The following is an 18,624-nucleotide window of genomic DNA, read 5'->3' as shown; positions in this document are numbered from 1 at the left end:
GTGGCTGGCGCCTTAGCCGGTTGAGCTATAGGCGCCAAGCCAACTCCTAGGCTCTTGCCTAGTGATCTTCTTGCCTCAGCCTTCTGAGTAGCTGGGACTACAGGTGCTTGCCACAACACGCAGCTATTTTTAGAGATGGGGGTCTCACTCCTGCTCAGGCTGGTCTCGAACCTGTGAGCTCAGGCAATTCACCCACCTCAGCCTCCCACAATGCAGGGATTACAGGTGTGAGCCACCCCGCCCGGCCTTACTGAGCAAATCTTTCCTCCCTAGGAGACAGGAGCTGTTGGTGATAACCAGTAAAGCCTTTCTAAAATCAGGATTTCAATTCTGCTACCTGAGCCACTGAGAATTGTGGATAGCATAAGGTCTTTGGGGAAACTATCTCAGCTTAAACCCCAGGAACATCACCATGCTCCATCTGAAAAGTAGAGCCTTGGTGGTTTTTAGGTGAAGTTCTCACAGACTCCCCTTCAAGGCTGCTGAGCCAGCCTGATGGGGATGGCCCTTCCAGTCCCAGCCCCTGCCCAGCATACCTGTATTCACATCTCCCACAGTCGCTTGTTTGTAGTGGCTGTAGATGAAAAGCATCTCATCGTCTGCAGGCTTGGTCTTGAGGTGCTTAACCTCCTCTGCGGCTTTGTCAAACTCAGCCTACATCAGAGGGAGAGGAGAGGAGTCAGTGGGAGTGGCAGGCAGAAGTCCTGCTGTAGCCTGAACAGGACCGTCAGAAAGGCAGAACACTCGTCCTGCAAAGCAGCCTAGGAAAAGCAGTCCTCTTACGTGTGTATCCCCTGCCGGGCAGCTCCAAAGATTCAGAAACACATCTGTTCCCTCGTTCAGTCGACACTAACGTTATCAGATGCTCTCACTATAGAAGGCATCAGGCGCTGCAAATGCAGCAGTGAGTGACACAGACAGCGCGCCTTTGCCCATAGTGTGCATGTACTCGCCACCGGCCAGACTATAGGATGAACTGATTTCCTGCGAAGCCCTAACCTCTGGACTAAACAGCTGGGAAGGCGAACGGGCGTGGGCGCGAAGCTGTTGGCGGCCGGAGCCCGCTGGCCCCTCCTCCCTGGGGCCTGGGAGGTCAGCACCGATCTGTGAACCAGTGCCTGCATTGGGGACAGGCAGGCAGGAGAAGCCATATGTTGCCCGCCATGGCTTGGTTCCAGACAAAGGTCTACAGTGGAGGGAAGGAAAAGGCCTCTGGGTCACCTCTCCTCTCTCCGGATGCCCGGCATTCGGTCCCTATTACCCTGACCTCCAAGCTCCCAGCCAGAGTCTCCCTGCTTCCCCACTCGGCTGTGACACCCTAGTCCCGCCTTGTTCTTCTGGGTAGGGACTCAGTGTCCTGAACCCTTCTATCCGTGCAACCCTTCCCCCTTCCTTCTCTCTGGCACCCTGGCTTCCTGCACCTCTCCCACCCTTTGCCAAGATCACTCCATGGGCAACTTCCCAGCAGTTGAGGGTTGGGAAGGATTTAGAAATCCCCAAACGGAAAGTTTCGCTCACAAGGCTCTGTCTAAAGAATCAGGGCTGGGCATGGGTCCAGGAGGAACTGCGGGACATTAAAGGGAAGAGGCCGAGAAATTCTGGCTGCAGCACGAGCCCCACACCTGCCTCCCGCCCCGCTGCACCTTCGCAGCCCTTTACCTGAGACATGCTGGCAGGGTGGCAAAGATTCCCGGCAGTCGCGTAGGAGGTAAGGAGCAGGAAGGGACAGCTTGAGAGTCCAGCTGGCACCGCTTTTAGAAGCTCAGCCCTAGGCGCCCCAGCCTGGCTCGGGCGAGCGGCAGGCAGCCAATCAGGAGCCAGATCTACGCTGAGGGCGTGCCCAGAGTCAGCGGTGCACCAGCCTCTCGGGAGACCCACGTGGCCCTCTTAGCGCACGCGCCGGGAGGAGCCGAAGGGGACGCCGGGAGCAGGTGCGGAGTGCGGAAGTAAGGAAGGATCTCTTGGTAGTGAGGGCACGTTGGTCCGAGGCTAAGTTCAGTCCGAGTCACTATGGGAGGCGGTTTGCGGGGGCAAGAGGGAGGGGGCGGAGGCCGAAGCGCAGAGGTCTTTGTTTCCTTAAATCTCTTGCTCGGCCAGAAGTTCCGTCTCTGGGCAAGTAACTTCTCTGACCTGGGGATGGTGAGCGGGACTAGCTGCTCTGGAGGGGTCTGGAGGAGACCCTCCGGGGATGGTCCCTGGTAAGCTGTGCGAAAGCTGAGTGGTTCCTGGAGAGAGAAAGCCCAGGTTTCTCTCTCAGCATTCTTTGATTTGCCTGCGGCCTTAGTTTTCAGTCCTTTATCGCACGTTTATGTTTGCGGTACAGTTCTCCATCTGGTGCGTTAAAAACAGGGACAGTGTCTTAATGATCTTGATTTGAGAAACTTGGACGAGAACAGGTGCTCAGCAAACTTTTTTTTTTTAAGACAAGGTTTCACTTTGTCACCCTCGGCGGAGTGCTGTGTAGTTATAGCTCACAGCAACCTCAAACTCTTGGGCTCAAGCTATCCTCCTGCCTCAGTCTCCTGGATGCCCGGCTATTTTTAGAGACGAGGTCTCTCGCTCTGGGTCAGACTGGTCTCCAACCTGTGAGCTCAGGCAATCCACCCGCCTCAGCCTCACAGAGCGTGAGCCTTCAGCAAACATTCTTTAAATGAATGACTGTTTATTGAACTCTTGTCGGGTAATTTGCACTGTCCTAGGGGATACAGCAGTGAACAAAACAAATGAATTTCTACAAGCATAAAACTTATACTGGTGATAGATAGTATCACGGGGTGATAGATAATACAATAAGTTAAATAGAGAGCTCTTGAGGGGCACAGAGAATTGGAAATTTAAATGGAGGCTGGGGATGTTGAGGAAAGGTACATTTGAGAAAGTCCTTCAAAGAGAGGTGGGAGGATTCCAAGCAGAGAACAAGTGTAAAGGTGTGGTTAGGGAATGAGTTGAAAGAGATGAAACTAGAGTTAAGGAGGTGGCAGGCTGGCACAATGATGCAGGGTTGGCCATCTTAGGTACTTTGAGTTTTCATTCTGAGTGAGATGGAAAGTCTTGAGAGTTCTGAATAGAGGATGGTGAGACTGAGGGGTGAGTGTCTTTGCAAGCGTATTGCTGTCTCCATGGAAACAGAAGGGAGCAGCACAGCTGGGTGGAAGAGTTTGAGGATTGAGATTTAAGAGGCTCAAGGAAGGCTTGGCACCTGCAGGTCAGTGGCGAGGGTGCGGGCCAGACACTGGACCTGGTGGGTTGGAACCCAGGACGGGTCTGCCAAACAAAACAACAATGACAACTACAACAAAAAATAGCCAGGCGTTGTGGCGGGTGTCTGTAGTCCCAGCTACTTGGGAGGCTGAGGGAAGAATCGCTTAAGCCCAAGAGTTGAGGTTGCTGTGAGCTGTGATGCTACATCACTCTATAGAGGGCAACATAGTGAGACTCAAGAAAAAAAAGGCTGAAGGAAAAATTTTCTGATAGTGGTTACAAAGGAACTGGCTGAAGGGAGAGAAGTGATAGTAAATTCTCTGGAGATCATTAGAAAAGATAATTCCTTTCCAATCTTAAAAAGAAAGAAAGAAAGACCAGGAGTAAGCTTTCAGACTTAACTTTTTAGTGTTGGTCAGGCTTTATGAAATGCTTGGGAAGAAATGGAGATGTAATATCAGAAATTAAATCTAGGATCTTCAATATAAGAATAATACTGTTTCAGAAAGGAAAACCAAAGGGACAATAATTTTAAGTCAAATTTAGAGAGATGAAGTGTAAGGGTTTCTGAAGTGTAAGAAATGCAGATTTCTTCAAAATAACAATTCAGAGTTGTTTTTTGTTTTTGAGGCCTGGCTCATTTTTGTTCTACTTGGTGCTTATAGTGTTGTGCCCAGGAGTTCCACAAAAACCACACTGCTAAACAAGCCAAATTTACAGCAGAATCCTTTTATTGAAGAGAGCTGGCCAAATCCCAACATGGGGTTTCTGAGAGCAGCTGTGAGTGCTTCAGGAGTCAGCTTTTTTTTTGGCTGGGGCTGGGTTTGAACCTGCCACCTCCAGCATACGGGGCCGTCGCCCTACCCTTTTGAGCCACAGGCGCTGCCCAGTTTTTTTTTTTTTGAGACAGAGCCTCAAGCTATCCCCCTGGGTAGAGTGCTGTGGCATCACAGCTCATGGCAACCTCCAACTCCTGGGCTCGAGCGATTCTCCTGCCTCTGCCTCCCAAGTAGCTGGGACTACAGGCGCCCACCACAACGCCCGGCTACTTTTTTTTGGTTGCAGCCATCATTGTTGTTTGGCAGGCCTGGGCTGGATTCAAACCCACCACTCAGGTGTATGTGGCTGGCACCTTAGCTGCTTGAGCCACAGGCGCTGAGCCAGAGTCAGGTTTTTAAGGCTTGGTCTGCATCCTGGTTGGCACATAGGCTGTTCAGCTGCATTCAGGCGGAGTAGCAAGCAAGCATTGTACAGAAGCAGAATTTTGCAGTTGGCTAGCTATATGTCATACATTTTTGTTTTAATATTTAACCATACATTTTAGTTCCAGTACTTTTCCTTCATACATTTTTGTCTCAGTATTCTCTCCACTTGGTATTGTCTGAAGGTCAGTCTGGATAGTCAGTTCCTTTCCGAGGCCCAGGAGTTAGTCAGGCAAGAAGTTAGTGAGTACTTTCCCATCTATCTTGGGAGTGAACCAGACTTACTCCATTTTGATGAGGGCTTGCAGCCCAGGAATTTGTCAGGAGTTAACTGGTATTTTTCTACTTTAGCCTAGCCCTAACAATAGCTTCTTTCATGGAAACAGATAATTGCCTATGTGTGTCACCTACTTTTAGTATTAGGGTGTTGTGTTTATTCAGGCAGATTTAAGAAGATTAGGCACCTCTGATAATGTAATTATCACTTCTTAAAGATCATTTGCTGCTGAGTTTTTTTTTTTTTTTTAACTGTAGGAATCAAGGCTAGCGTTTGACGTTAACTTGCCAGTCTCTAGTTTAAGTAGAGTTGATTTGTTGGTTACTTGTTTGGAATACACTCCACTTTCCTAAAGAAATGTTTTCCATGTAGTGGTTTTGTGCCCAGGTTAGTCTATAAAAATTGTTTAATACAACCGAAGTACAGAACTAGTAAAGATTGTGGACCCCAGGGAGGAGGGTGCTATGTGATCTTGACAAGAAGGAGAAAGAAGTGTTTTTCTTATTACAAGGCCCATCCTAGGCCAGCTTTTAAAATAGCAGAAGGCATGTTCTTTGGCATACTTCCTGCTTCCTTCCCTCAGTTCTCAGTGACTGTTTTTGGTACCTCCATCTACAGAAATGTGGCCTTTTTTTTTTTTTTCTGTGACAGAGTCTTACTTTGTCACCCTTGGTAGAGTGCTGTGGCTTCATAGCCCACAGCAACCTCAAACTCTTGGGCTCAAGTAATCTTCTTGCCTCACCCTCCCAAGTAGTTGGGACTATAGTAGCCTGCCACGACACCCACCTATTTTTTTTAGAGACAAGTTCTTGTTCTTCCTCAGGCTGGTCTTAAACTCGTGAGCTCAGGTAATCCATCCACCTCGGCCTCCCAGAGTGCTAGGATTACAGGTGTGAGCCACTGAGCCTGGCCAGAAATGCTGGCTTAAAGCCCTCCACTTAGCTCCTCTGCTCTAGAGAGTTGGGATAACATTTGGCCCTTTTTTTTTTGAGACAGAGCCTCAAGCTGTTGCCTGGGTAGAGTGCTGTGCTATCACAGCTCACAGCAACCTCCAACTCCTGGGCTTAAGCGATTCTCTTGCCTTAGCCTCCCAAATAGCTGGGACTACAGGTGCCCGCCACAATGCCTGGCTATTTTTTGGTTGTAGCTGTTGTTATTTGGCAGGCCTGGGCTGAATTCCAAGTGGCCAGCTCTGGTATATGTGGCTGGAGCCTTAGCCGCTTGAGGTGCCGCTACAGGTGCCAAACCCACATTTGGCCTTTCATGTAAGGAGATGGTAGTATGCTGGCATCTGGAATTTCTTTTGTTATTGTATGAGGGTGGCCCTCTAACCTCTGAGCTACAGGTGCCCAGCCTGGCATCTGGAATTTCATTTTTAAGATAAATCTTAGAGTGCATTTAGGGTCCATAAATTGTATTTTTTAATTCTATATTTCTACAGTACTGGAGAGAATAGTTCTTCATAGTCCTTAGAAAGTGCAAGATCCTCAGCTCTGTTTATGTCCTTCTTAGCAAATGTCATATGTTGTAATTATCTTTTTTTTTTTGAGACAGAGTCTTACTTTGTTGCCCTCAGTAGAGTGCCATGGTGTCATAGCTCACAGCAACTTATAAATTCTTGGGCTTAAGCAACTCTCTTGCCTCTGCTTCCCAAGTAGCTGGGACTACAAGTGCCCACCACAACACTTGGCTGTTTTTTTAGAGATGGCGCCTCACTCTCGTTCCGGCTGATCTTGAACCTGTGAGCCAGGTTTAGTCTACCTGCCTCAGCCTCCCAAATGCTGGGAATACAGGTGAGAGCCACTGAGCCTGGTGTTATAATTATCTTATTTACAGTTATTTTTATTTTAATTTACCGTTCTATTGTGTGAGCCCTCTCCCGTATATGAGCAGGAGAGGATAGGGGGTCACTGTGTATTGGTTGCTGTTTTATCTTCAAGTGCCTGGCACTTCTTAGACACTCAACAAAAGGTTGTTGAATGAGTCAAGTTCTTTTCTGTCTGTGAAGATTTGTTTCTTCTGATCACTGTGAGATTGGAAATGAACTAAATTTGTTAGAACTGAATGTGAAACTATGGACTTGAGTAAAGTAGATGAACTCTGGTGCAACGACTGTGTAATCTCTTTGAACGAAGCATTGGAAGCAGAGCGCCTGACCACAGAGCTTGTCAGCTAAATCTACCCTGCCAGGCAAGAGAAAGTCCATTGCCACTGTTGCATCTTGCCCTCACATCTGGGGATACCAGTTTTGATTGTCCACAGGCCTCACTTGCTGGTTCTCAGTTTAAAGCTAGACAGGCGAGATGGTATTAAGAGGTGAAAACAGTTCTTGCTCCGTGGGCGTGAACATAATTCTTGCCCAGTAGTTTGATATTAGGTTGCCTGGTATAAACTAAACCTGTAATTTCTAAAAGTAACCTAATCGTTAAAAAATGAACTACAGTTACAGGAGAATTTTACTAGAAGGCAAGGGAGAGCATTCAAACGATGAATTACATTCATCTTGTATTTGCGTTCCAGTTTTTTGCAATGTGATTCCCATGGCAGTGTTCCAGCAAAGCCAGGAGGAGACTAGGGAAGGAGCTTGGGAAATACTGAGATGGGAGTGGGCAGAGATGAGTGGGGTCAGGGGTATTCTTAGGAAATTGAGATCTGAGGAGGGATAAGAATACAGTGTGGCTTTCCTCCTCACTTTGGTGAGAGGAAACTTGAAAGCTGGAGATCTTAGCAAGCCCTTTCTTACCCTCTTCTTCCTTTGGATGTCAGGGGAATTGCAGCAGGCGGGCAGGAGAGAAGAGTGAATGTGTATGTGTGTGTGTGTGTGTCCTGCATGTGGGTACCAATTTTTCCTTTCTCCATCCTGTTTCTGTCCAGTCAACCTGGTATGGAGGGCTGAGGTGAAACACACAGACGGCTTGGAAGTGGAAGTGGGAGATTCTACAAGGGATGTGTCCTAGGCTGTTTGCGAGTAAGGAAGGGAAAAAGACTTGATTTAGAATTGCTTGTCCATAGTTTGGTCATATGTTACCTCTACTTCTTCTACTTAGAGGCATTTATGCTTGTGGTCAGGAATAATGAGGGTATCTTGAATTCAATATGACAGTTTTTCTTGCTTTACTAGAAGTGAATATTCTCTTGTTAGTCTACTTTGTCTTCTACATCTTTGCCTGTTCCCTAGCTCCTACTTGCACATGACGACAAAATGCTTTGAAACAAGGTTGTTAGAAACAGATTTTCTTAGTAACCTCTTCTTTTGCCTGTCAACAAGAAAATTGGAAATATTAAAATCTAGTGACAGATGCTTTGGCTGATAACTCCTTTGGAGGACAGTGCCATTTTTGAAAAGTTTTTTGTTTTTTTATTTTGAGAGAACACTATTTTTTATTCCTTTATCTTTTTTTATCATTAATTATTTTTTATTAAATCATAACTTTGCACAATGATGCATTTATGGGGGTCAGGGTACTGCTTCAATATACAATGTACTCTCGCCCCCTTCCTTTCTGGACTATAGTTATGTTTTGCCATTCATATGATTGTGTAGGTGGCTATATATTGATTTCATAGTAGTATTGAGTACATTGGATACTTTTTTTTCCATTCTTGGGATACTTCACTAAGAAGAACATGTTCCAGCTCCATCCAGGTAAACATAAAAGATGTGAAGTCTCCATCTTTTTATGGCTGCATAGTATTCCATGTGTACATATATCATAATTTGTTAATCCATTCATGGGTCGATGGGCACTTGGGCTGTTTCTATGTCTTGGCTATTATGAATTGGGCTGCAATAAACATTCTGGTGCAGATGTTGTAAAATAATTTTTGATCATCTGGGTATATAACTAGTAGAGGAAGTGCAGGATCAAACGGTAGGTCTACTTTTAGTTCCTTAAGTGTTCTCCAGACTTATTTCCAAAAATGCTGTATTAGCTTGCATTCCCACCAACAGTGTAGAAGCGTTACCTTCTCTCCGCATCTACACCAATATCTGTAGTTTTGGGATTTTGTGATGTGGGCTAATCTTACTGGAGTTAGATGTTATCTCAAAGTGATTTTGATTTGCATTTCTCTGATGATTAAGGATGATGAGCATCTTTTCTTTTTTTTTTGAGACGGAGCCTCAAGCTATCCCCGTGGGTAGAGTGCCATGGCATCACGCTCACAGCAACCTCCAACTCCTGGGCTCAAGCGAGTCTCCTGCCTCAGCCTCCCAAATAGCTGGGACCACAGGCACCCACCACAACACCTGGCTGTGGTTGTTGTTTGGTGGGCCCGGGCTGGGGATTCGAACCCGCCACCTTAGGTGTACGTGGCTGGCGCCTTAGCCGCTTGAGCCACAGGCGCCGAGCCTGATGAGCATTTTTTCATGTTTGTAGGCCATGTGCCTGTCTTCATCAGAAAAGTTTCTGTTCAAGTCTTTTGCCTACATGGAAATGGGGTCATTTATTTTTTTCTCATTGATTAGTTTGAATTCTCTGTAGATTCTAGTTATCAAACCTTTGTCAGAAGTGTAACATGCAAACATCTTCTCCCATTCTGAAGGTCATCTGTTTGTTTTGTTTACTGTGCTCTTGGCTGTACAAAAGCTTTTTAGCTTTATCAGATCTCAGTAATATATTTTTGGTGTTTCTTCAATTGCCCGAGGGGGTCCTCCTCATAAAATATTCTCTCAGGCCAATTTCTGCAAGTGTTTTCTCTGCATTCTCTTTTAGTGTTTTTATAGTTTCATGTCTTAGGTTTAAATCTTTTATCCAGTGGAATCAATTTTTGTTAATGGTGAAAGGTGGAGGTCCTGCTTCAGTCTTCTATAGGTTGCTGGCCAGTTCACCCAGCACCATTTGTTAAACAGGGTGTCTTTCCCACACCGAATGTTTCTGATAGGCTTGTCAGAGATCAAGTGATGATAAGTAGCTGGGTTCATCTCTTGGTTCTCTATTCTGTTCCATAAATCCAGTACCATGCTTTTTTGATCACTGTAGATTTATAGTATAGCCTGAAGTCTGGTAGTGTGATACCTCCTGATTTGTTCTTATTTCTGAGTAATATATTTGCTATTCGAGGTTTTTTCTGATTCAATATAAAACGAAGTACTATTTTTTCAAGTTCTTTGAAGTATGACAGTGGTGCTTTAATAGGGATTGCATTAAATCTGTAGATTGCTTTGGGTAGTATGGACATTTTAACAATATTGATTCTTCTCAGCCATGAACATGGTATGTTTTTCCATTTGCAGCTATTTCTTTTCTCAGAGATTCATAGTTTTCCTTATAGAGATCTTTCACGTCCTTTGTTAGGTAAATTCCCAGATATTTCATCTTTGGCACTATCATAAAAGGAATAGAGTCCTTGATTGTTTTTTCAGCTTGACTGTTGTTGGCGTATATAAAAGCTACTGACTTGTAAATATCGATTTTGTATCCTGAGACACTGCTGTATTCCTTGATCACTTCTAAGATTTTTGAAGTTGAGTCCCTGGGATTTTCCAGGTATAGGATCATGTCATCAGCGAAGAGTGAGAGTTTGATCTCCTCTGACCCTATATGGGTACCCTTGATCGCCTTCTCTTGCCTGATTGCGATAGCTAAGACTTCCGTGACTATGTTAAATAGCATTGGAGACAGTGGGCATCGTTGCCTCGTTCCTGATCTGAGTGGAAATGTTTTCAATTTTACACCATCAATGTGATATTGGCTGTGGGTTTGCTGTCGATGGCCTCCATCAGTTTAAGAAATGTCCTTTCTATGCCTATTTTCTTAAGAATTCTGATCATGAAAGGATGCTGGATACTATCAAAGACTTTTTCTGCATCAATTGAGAGAATCATATGGTCTTTGTTTTTTCCTTTATTGATGTAATGTATTATATTTATAGATTTGTGGATGCTGACCCAACCCTGTAACCCTAGAATAAAACCCAACTTGATCATGGTGTATAATTTTTTTGATGTGTTGTTCAATCCTGTTTGCTAAGATCTTATTGAATATTTTTGCATTGATATTCATTAATGATATTGGTCTATAATTTTCTTTCTTTGTTGGGTCCTTTCCTGGTTTGGGTATCAGGGTGATATTTGCTTCGTAGAATGTGTTGGGAAGTATTCCTTCTCTTTCTATGCTTTGGAAAATGTTGTATAATATAGGTACTAGTTCCTCTTGAAATGTTTGATAGAATTTGGATGTGAAGCCATCTAGTCCTGGACTTTTCTTTTTAGGGAGATTTCGTTTTGATGATGCTATTTCAGTGATTGGTATAGGTCTATTTAAGATTTCTGATTCTTTCTCATTGAGTCTAGAAAGGTGGCATGCTGCCAGGTATTGGTCCATTTTTTTCAGATTTTCATATTTCTGGGAATAGAGATTTTTGTAGTAATCATTGAGGATTTTTTAAATTTCTGAAGTGTCTGTTATTTCTCCTTTATTGTTTCTGATAGACGATTAATTAGAGATTTTACTTTTCTATTTCTGGTTAGGTTGGCCAAAGGTTGATCAATTTTGTTAACTTTTTCAAAAAACCAACTTTCTGTTTCATTGATCTTCTGAATGATCCTTTTTTTTTTTTCAATTTCATTTAATTCTTCCCTAATTCTGGTTATTTCTTTTCTTCTGCTGGGTTTGGGGTTGGAATGTTCTTCCTTTTCCAGTTGCCTGAGATGCCCATTAAGTTGTTGGCTTCCTATCTTTCTATTTTCTTGATGAAGGCTTCCAATGCTATAAATTTCCCTCTTAGGACTGTCTTTGCAGTATCCCACAGGTTTTGATAATTTGTGTCTTCGTTGTCATTTTGCTTCAGAAATTTGGTGATTTCCTTCTTAATCTCGTCTTTGACCCAGCTATCATTCAGCATAAGATTATTTAGCTTCCATGACTTTGTTTGAGTATGGAGATTCCCATTGCTGTCGAGTTCAGCTTTTATTCCATGGTGGTCCGAGAAGATATAAGGAATAATTTCTAAACTTTTAAATTTGCTGAGGTTAGACTTGTGTCCTAGGATATGGTCTGTTTTGGAGGATGACCTATTTAGTTTCTTCTTGGAGGATCTATCCAAAACTGTCAAAGAGGTGTTAAAATCTCCAACTATTATAGTGCAGGAAGATATCAACTTGTTCATATCCATTAGGGTCTGCTTTATGAATTGAGGAGCATTCTGGTAGGGTGCATAAATGTTCATTATTGAAATCTCTTCATGTTGGGTGTTTCCCTTGACAAATATGTAATGACCTTCCTTATCTTTCTTTATCTTTGTTGGTTTAAAGCCAATTGTATCTGCTACTAAAATTGCAACCCCTGCTTTTTTCTGATTGCCATTTGCCTGTATTATACAAGACCATTCTTCACCCTGAATCTATTTATATCCTTTAAGGTAAGGTGAGAGTCTTGTATACAGCAGATACACAGTCTGAGTTTATGTATCCAATAAGCCAGCCTGTGCCTCTTTAGAAGATAATTTAAGCCATTCACATTAATTGAGAGAATTGATAAGCCTGGTTGTGTTTTGCATGTCATGATTTTCGGATGTCCAGTGAACATTTTTAATCCTTTCACTACTGTGGAAGTTGGGTTGTGGTCAAAAAATTTCTGGGTGAGTTTACTTTGGAGGTAGAGCATTGCGCTGGTCGTTGTGGAGGATGGGTCTGAGAATATCCAGGACAGCTGGTTTAGTTATGGCAAAATTCTTTAACATGTCTATGTCATTAAAGTATTTGATTTCTCCATCGCAAATGAAACTCAGTTTAGCTGGATTGAAGACCCTGGGCTGGAAGTTGCTTTGTTTTAAGAGATTGAAGGTTGATGACCATCTTCGTCTGGCTTGAAACGTTTCAGATAAGAGATCTGCAGTTATTCTGATATTTCTCCCTTTGTAGGTGATGCTTTTCTTACGTCTAGCTGCTTGCAGAATTTTCTCCTTCATCTTGACTTTGGTAAATTTAATCACAATGTATCTAGAAGATGCTTTATTTGGAATGAGTCTTGCTGGAGTTCTGAAACTGTCTGCTATCTTGGGAAATTCTCTTCCAAAATCTCTTGGAGTAGAGCATCTGTCCTTTAGGACCATCCTCTTCTCCTTCAGGAATTCCTCTAAGACGAATGTTTGATCTTTTGGAGTGATCCCACAACTCTCAGGGAATGATCTGTTTTTGCTCTCCATTTGTCTACCTAGTTGAGTGTTTGGGAAAGTTCAAAAGATTTGTCTTCAGTTTCAGAGATCCTTTCTTCTACCTGGTCAACTCTATGACTGAGGGATTCTACTGTATTTTGGAGCTCCTCAACTATCTTTTTCATTTCCTTGAGCTTCGCCATCTCTTTTCTCATTATGTCCATATCTTTGGTGACTTGAGCTTTGAATTCATTAATTTCTTGAACTACTCTTTGGAATTCAATTTTCATCTTTTCTTCCATTCTATTTATCTTATTTGCAATCCATATTCTGAATTCAGTTTCTGACATTGCTGCCATTTCTCTACACATGGCATCTTCAGTTGTATCTCCTTTGTCATTTCTTTGGGGGGTTGATCTACTCTGGTTATTTATGTTGCCAGAGTTCTTCTGTTGGGTCCATACCATGTTTATTTTCTACTGTTTGGTTATTAGAACTGGTAGGGTCAGATTGAATTGGGGTTCCCAGGTAGTAGAGATAGCCCCTTACCAAAGTGCTAGGCTTTATAATTGTGGCTTATCTCCTACAGCCTTACAAAGGTCCCTTTCAGAGTTTTGGCTGGAGACTCTCAGGACCTACTTGGTGAGATAGTTCAGGCTAGCTCTGTTTTGATATCAGCCAACCTCTCCTCTATCCTAAGAAACCACCCTATTAGATTTAAATCTCCACTGTGAAGAGATACAAACAGCTGCGGTGCCCAGCCCCCACCCTTCAGTTCTTTTCCCCTTTGAACTTCAAAGGTCAACCTCTGAATGTCACAGAGTAGACAGCCCCAGACAGGGGTTCCAACCAAATTGTCTCTAGCAGTGCAAACTCTGCCCAACAGAGAGGGGTTCTAGGACAATTCAAAGCAAAGGAATTCAAAGCCCAATTGGAGCCAGGGATCCACACTCCTACCTTCCAGATCAGTCCACACTATTGTCTGCTTCTCTGCTCACGGCCCCAGCTGGAGCCAGGGGTAACGCCTCTACCCACTGGTCTCAGTCCACATACAGCTAGCCTCTGGAGTAGTGCCTGCCAATCCAGATGGAGTCAGGGAACCATGCTTCCTCTTGCCAGTCTCAGTCTACTGCCTGGCAAGCCACTGTTTGCAGCCTCTGTTGGAGTCAGGGCACTGGGCCTGCCCTCTGATCTCAGTTCACACACAGCTAGCCTCTGCTTGCTGTACCAGTTGGAGTCAGGGCACCACACTCCACCTGCAGGTCTCTGTCCTCACCTGGTAAGCCTCTGCTCACCAGCCCCACTGGAGGCAGTGGAGTATGCCCTAGCCCTCAGGGCTTGGTTCATGCCCAGTAAGCCACTGCTCTAGGGTTCTAATGGAATCAGGAGACCACGCCCTTGCTCTCAGTCCATGCCTATTAAGCCTCTGCTTGCAGGCCTGCCTGGGACCAGCCCTGTCGGCCAAACTCAGTCCACACGGGTCAGCCACTCTCCTGCTGTGGGTGCTGTCAGAGCCGGTGGTTCTGCACCTCGTACTGCCAGACACAGCCCAAACTAAGGGTCAACACTACCACTGGCCAGGCACAGTCATAACCAGGGGACTGCTCATCTCACCAAATGTCTCTTTCTTCCCATACCCTCTTTCTTCCCCATTAGTCACAGATTTTGTCCTGGTGGTTGGTGGTCCACACTATGCCCAGGTCTCTCAGGACAAAACCAAACACTCTGCTCTGCAGGGGGCAGAACTTCAGATCATCATGCAAGGGGGAAAGGGTGGACTGGGAGTTTGGACTTGTGGGGAAGAATATCTGTTCAATTTTGTGCCTGGCGAGGTGGTTTCTAGGTTCATAAGTGGGACCTCCCTGGAGAAAGAGACCTGGGGTTTAGCGGCTTTCCCCAGCAAGATAAAATGAGAGGTCTTTTGTTCCCTGCTCATTCACAGATAGCCTTCGCCAGGCCTCCTGCTTGGGGGAGGGGTTTCCCATCTTCTAGTCAATAGGCTTTGTATCTGTTTTTTGTGTTCTTGAATGCTCTTCCTTGGAGTTACAGCTTACCAAACTTCTTTCTTGGCTCAGCTCCCCATCTTTGGCTTCGTAGAGTCTGATTTCATCCAGTTTTTTTCCCTTGCTCAGGAGTCTCTGATGAGAGTTACTACCAGTCAGCCATCTTCCCAGACTTGAGAACGCTATTTTAAAAATACCCATAATTTTTATTTTGAGATAATTGTAGCCTCCCATACAACTATAGAAAATACAGTAGTCCCCACTTAATGAAACTGTGGATAGGACTGAACCCTATGTATACTATTTTTTTCTTATACTGTTATCTGTTGGTGTCTGTGGGAAATAGGTCCCAAGATCCCATATAGATATCAAAATCTGTGGATGCTCAAGTCTCTCATATATAAAATGGTTTAGTATGTGCATATAACTTATACATATCCTCCTATATAGTTTAAATCATCTCTATTAACTTATAATATCTAATACAATGTAAATGTTATGTAAATAGTTGTACTTTATTTTTAAAATTTGTATTTAAAAAATTTTTTTTTGAATATTATTGATCCAATTCTGGTTAACTCTGCAGTTTGGAACCTCCAGATACAGAGGGCTTACTATAATACAAAGAGATCCCTTGTACCCATTATCCAGTTTCTGTCAACGGTAACATCTTGTGGAACTGTATAGAATAACACAGTCAGTACATTACTATTCATACATTTAAGTAAGCTAATAGAATATTTCTGTCTCGTTGATCCCTCTCATTGTTTGTTATGGCCATGCTATTATCTCCCCTCATCCCTCCTTAGCTCCTGGCCAGCAGGAATTTTCTTTTCTGTTTCTGTATTTTTTTCTTTTCTTTCTTTTTTTTTTTTTTCCTTGAGTGATAGTCTCACTTAGTCATCCTGGGGTTGAGTGCTATGAAGTCATAGCTCACAGCAACCCCAAACTCTTGGGCTCAAGTGATTCTCTTGCCTTCCAAGTACCTGGGACTACAGGCGCTCACCATAATTCCCAGCTATTTTTAGAGATAGAGTCTCGCTCTTGTTCAGGTTGATCTCAAACTCCTGAGCTCAAGCAATCTGCCCACCTTGGCATCCAGAGTGCTGGGATTATAGGCATCAGCCCCCGTGCTTGCCCTTAGTCTGTAACTTTTTCATTTGAAGAATCTTACATAAGCGAAATCTTTCAGTGTACAGCCTTTTGAGATTTTTCTTCACTCACGGTAATTCTCTGGTGATTCATCAGAGTAGTTGAGTACACTAGTAAGGTTTGGTTCTTTTGTAGCTGAGTAGTATTCCATATGATGGAACCAGTTTATTTAACCACTCACTGTTGAAGGACATCTAGATTGTTTCCACTTTTTGGTTATTATGAATATAGCTGCTGCTAAAAACCTATGTACAGGTTTTTGGGTAATAATACATTTTTATTTTTCTGGAATAATTGCCCAGGAGTATAATTCTGGGCCGTATAGTAATTCCATGTTTAGTGTTGTGAGAAATTGCCATGCTCTTTATCTGGTGTGGCTGTTCCATTTTATATTCCCACCAGCAATGAGTTAGAGTTTCACATTCTCCTCCACATCCTTGCAAGCATTTGATGTTGTCACTATTTTTTGTTTTAGTCATTCTACGGATAACTCATTATGGTTTTAAGGAAATGGCTAATTACCTTATCGATACCTATCTACCATAGTCTGTCAGTGTTTGTCATTTTATCAGCTTGAGTGCAGTGTTGAAACGTCACCTCCCTTTACTTCCCCCTTCCCTCCCTGTTTATCATTGCTATAAATACTTCCTCTGTGTAATTTAGAATCACATTAGTGTTAAAAATTTTTATCTTTCTGTATATGCACATAATTTTAAAAAATTTTTTTGAGACAGAGTCTCAAGCTGTTGCCTTGAGTAGACTGCCATGGCGTCACAGCTCCCAGCAACCTCCAACTCGGCTCAAGGGATCCTCTTGCCTTAGTTTTTCTATTTTTAATAGAGATGAGGGGGTCTCAATTTTGCTTAGGCTGGTCTGGAACTCATGAGCTTAAGTAATCCACCTGCTTTGGCTCCCAGAGTGCTAGGATTACAGGTGCGAGCCCCCGCACCTGGATTAATTTTTCATTTCTTCAAGCATATTTGTAATTGTTTATTAAAGCCTTTTTATGATGCCTACTTAAAAACCTTTGTCATGTTCTTCTAACATCTCTGCCATCTTGATGTTGATATCAGTTAATTGTCTTTTTGTTCATGTTGAACTCTTCCTGGGTCTTGGTGTGTTAAGTGAGTTTTTTTTTGGTTGAAGCCCGACATTTTTGGTGTTATGTTTTGAGACTCTGGATCATAGTTAAATCTCCTATTTTTAGTAACTTTCTCTGATAGCACTCTGATGGAGGAGGAGGGTGTTGCTAACTCGTTACTATCAGGTGGGGATAGAAGTCCAGGTTCTTCATTTGGCCCTGTTGGTCTTAGAGGTGGGGGTTCTGGTTCTCACTATGCCTCCGAATTCATTTTTCTGCTTAGTGGGGTCAGGAGTGTCTTGTTACTGCTCTCTACATGTCTTCTAGGGACACTGGGATGGGGGTGGGAGGTGGCTCAGTACGATGGGTGGTGGTGAAAGTCCTGATTCTCCCTAGGCCTCCTCTGACATCACCTCTCTGTGGGCAGGGGAGACCTGTCAGTGGGGTGGAAGTCTCAGGTGGTCACCACTGACCTGAAGTGGGTGGGAAACAGACCCATTCTGACCCAGCTCCTTACTTGGCCTTCTCTAATACTACCCTGGGGATGAGGGAACATAGGATGACTCATTAAAGTCTGGTGAGCATAAAAGTCTAAGCTCCCCACTCAGCCTTTCTGGGCATGAGTGAGGACTGCAGTTTTCTCTGTGTTTTCTGCCTGGAGTAGAGTGCTTAATGTCTAAAAGTGTTTTGTATTGCTAGAGAACAAGTGTTCTCCCTGTCCTGGTCCTTTGGCTGGAGAGAGCAGGCTTTCTTTGAGGCTTTTTTCCCCTCTGCACTGGTTGGCATTTCCAGGTTGTATATTCTTTTTTTTTGAGACAGAACCTCAAGCTGTCCCCCGGGGTAGAGTGCTATAACATCACAGCTCACAGCAACCTCCAACTCCTGGGCTCAAGCGAGTCTCCTGCCTCAGCCTCCCAAGTAGCTGGGACCACAGGTGCCCACCACAACTCCTGGCTATTTTTTGGTTGCATTGTTGTTTGGCGGGCCCGGGCTGGATTCAAACCCGCCACCTTAGGTGTATGTGGCTGGCGCCTTAGCCAGTTGAGCCACAGGCACCGAGCCCAGGTTGTAGATTCTTTAGCTCCAAGTCTGAGACATGAAAACTCAAGGACTCACTACTATGTAATGCTTTAAATCCACAGGTCCCAATGTGTCTGCCTCCTTTCTGGGGTGTTATGTTTGTTTAATGCATAATGTCCAGGGTTTTAATGTACTTAAAGGAAAGTATAGAGAATAGTGTGTCTCCTCCATTTTCCTATTAGTGGAAGTATATAAGTAGTTATACTTTATGCCATTTAAAATTTATTATCGTTATTGTTACTTTTGTGAAGTACATTGGTTCCTGAATTTGTGACTTAAGTTGTGGCCATTGAAGTTGAAAAAGGAGTCATTGTTCTTTCCTTCTCTTTAGGAGAGCATTAGTGCTGTTCTGGCCACTGCAGAGCTGTTTTACCTGGTTGAAGATTATTCCCTACCAAATTTAATAGGATATTTTTCTTTTTCAAGAAGCCAGTGGTCAGATATATATGGGTTTGGTCATTAAAAATGAATTTTAGCAAGACTAAATCCAACTTCAACTAGTGCTTAATAAAATGTACATTTTTGAGTATT

The 18,624-nt window shown here is 43.7% G+C and overlaps 2 protein-coding genes across 2 annotated transcripts in view; one reads left to right on the top strand and one right to left on the bottom strand.

Annotated features, from left to right (window-relative positions):
- The window catches only part of DBI (diazepam binding inhibitor, acyl-CoA binding protein), a 6,203-nt gene extending 4,417 nt beyond the window's left edge, over positions 1 to 1,786 (bottom strand). Inside the window, exons 1-2 of the mRNA XM_003792632.3 lie at positions 1,660 to 1,786; positions 537 to 654 (exon numbers count right to left, since the gene is read on the bottom strand). Coding sequence (XP_003792680.1) covers positions 537 to 654; positions 1,660 to 1,668 — 127 coding nt within the window. The 5' untranslated portion in view covers positions 1,669 to 1,786. The remainder of the gene's footprint in view (positions 1 to 536; positions 655 to 1,659) is intronic.
- A 373-nt stretch (positions 1,787 to 2,159) lies between these two features.
- CUNH2orf76 (chromosome unknown C2orf76 homolog) overlaps positions 2,160 to 18,624 on the top strand; it is an 81,032-nt gene continuing 64,567 nt past the window's right edge. Inside the window, exon 1 of the mRNA XM_023514806.1 lies at positions 2,160 to 2,198. The gene's annotated coding sequence lies outside the window, so the exon portion shown is untranslated. The remainder of the gene's footprint in view (positions 2,199 to 18,624) is intronic.

Source organism: Otolemur garnettii, unplaced genomic scaffold (genome assembly GCF_000181295.1).
Source record: "Otolemur garnettii isolate 467f Iridium unplaced genomic scaffold, OtoGar3 scaffold00059, whole genome shotgun sequence".
In the NCBI taxonomy this organism is placed as follows: Eukaryota; Metazoa; Chordata; class Mammalia; order Primates; family Galagidae; genus Otolemur; species Otolemur garnettii.
The sequence above is the reverse complement of the archived record's forward strand: the minus strand, read 5'-3'. Positions and strand labels throughout refer to the sequence as shown.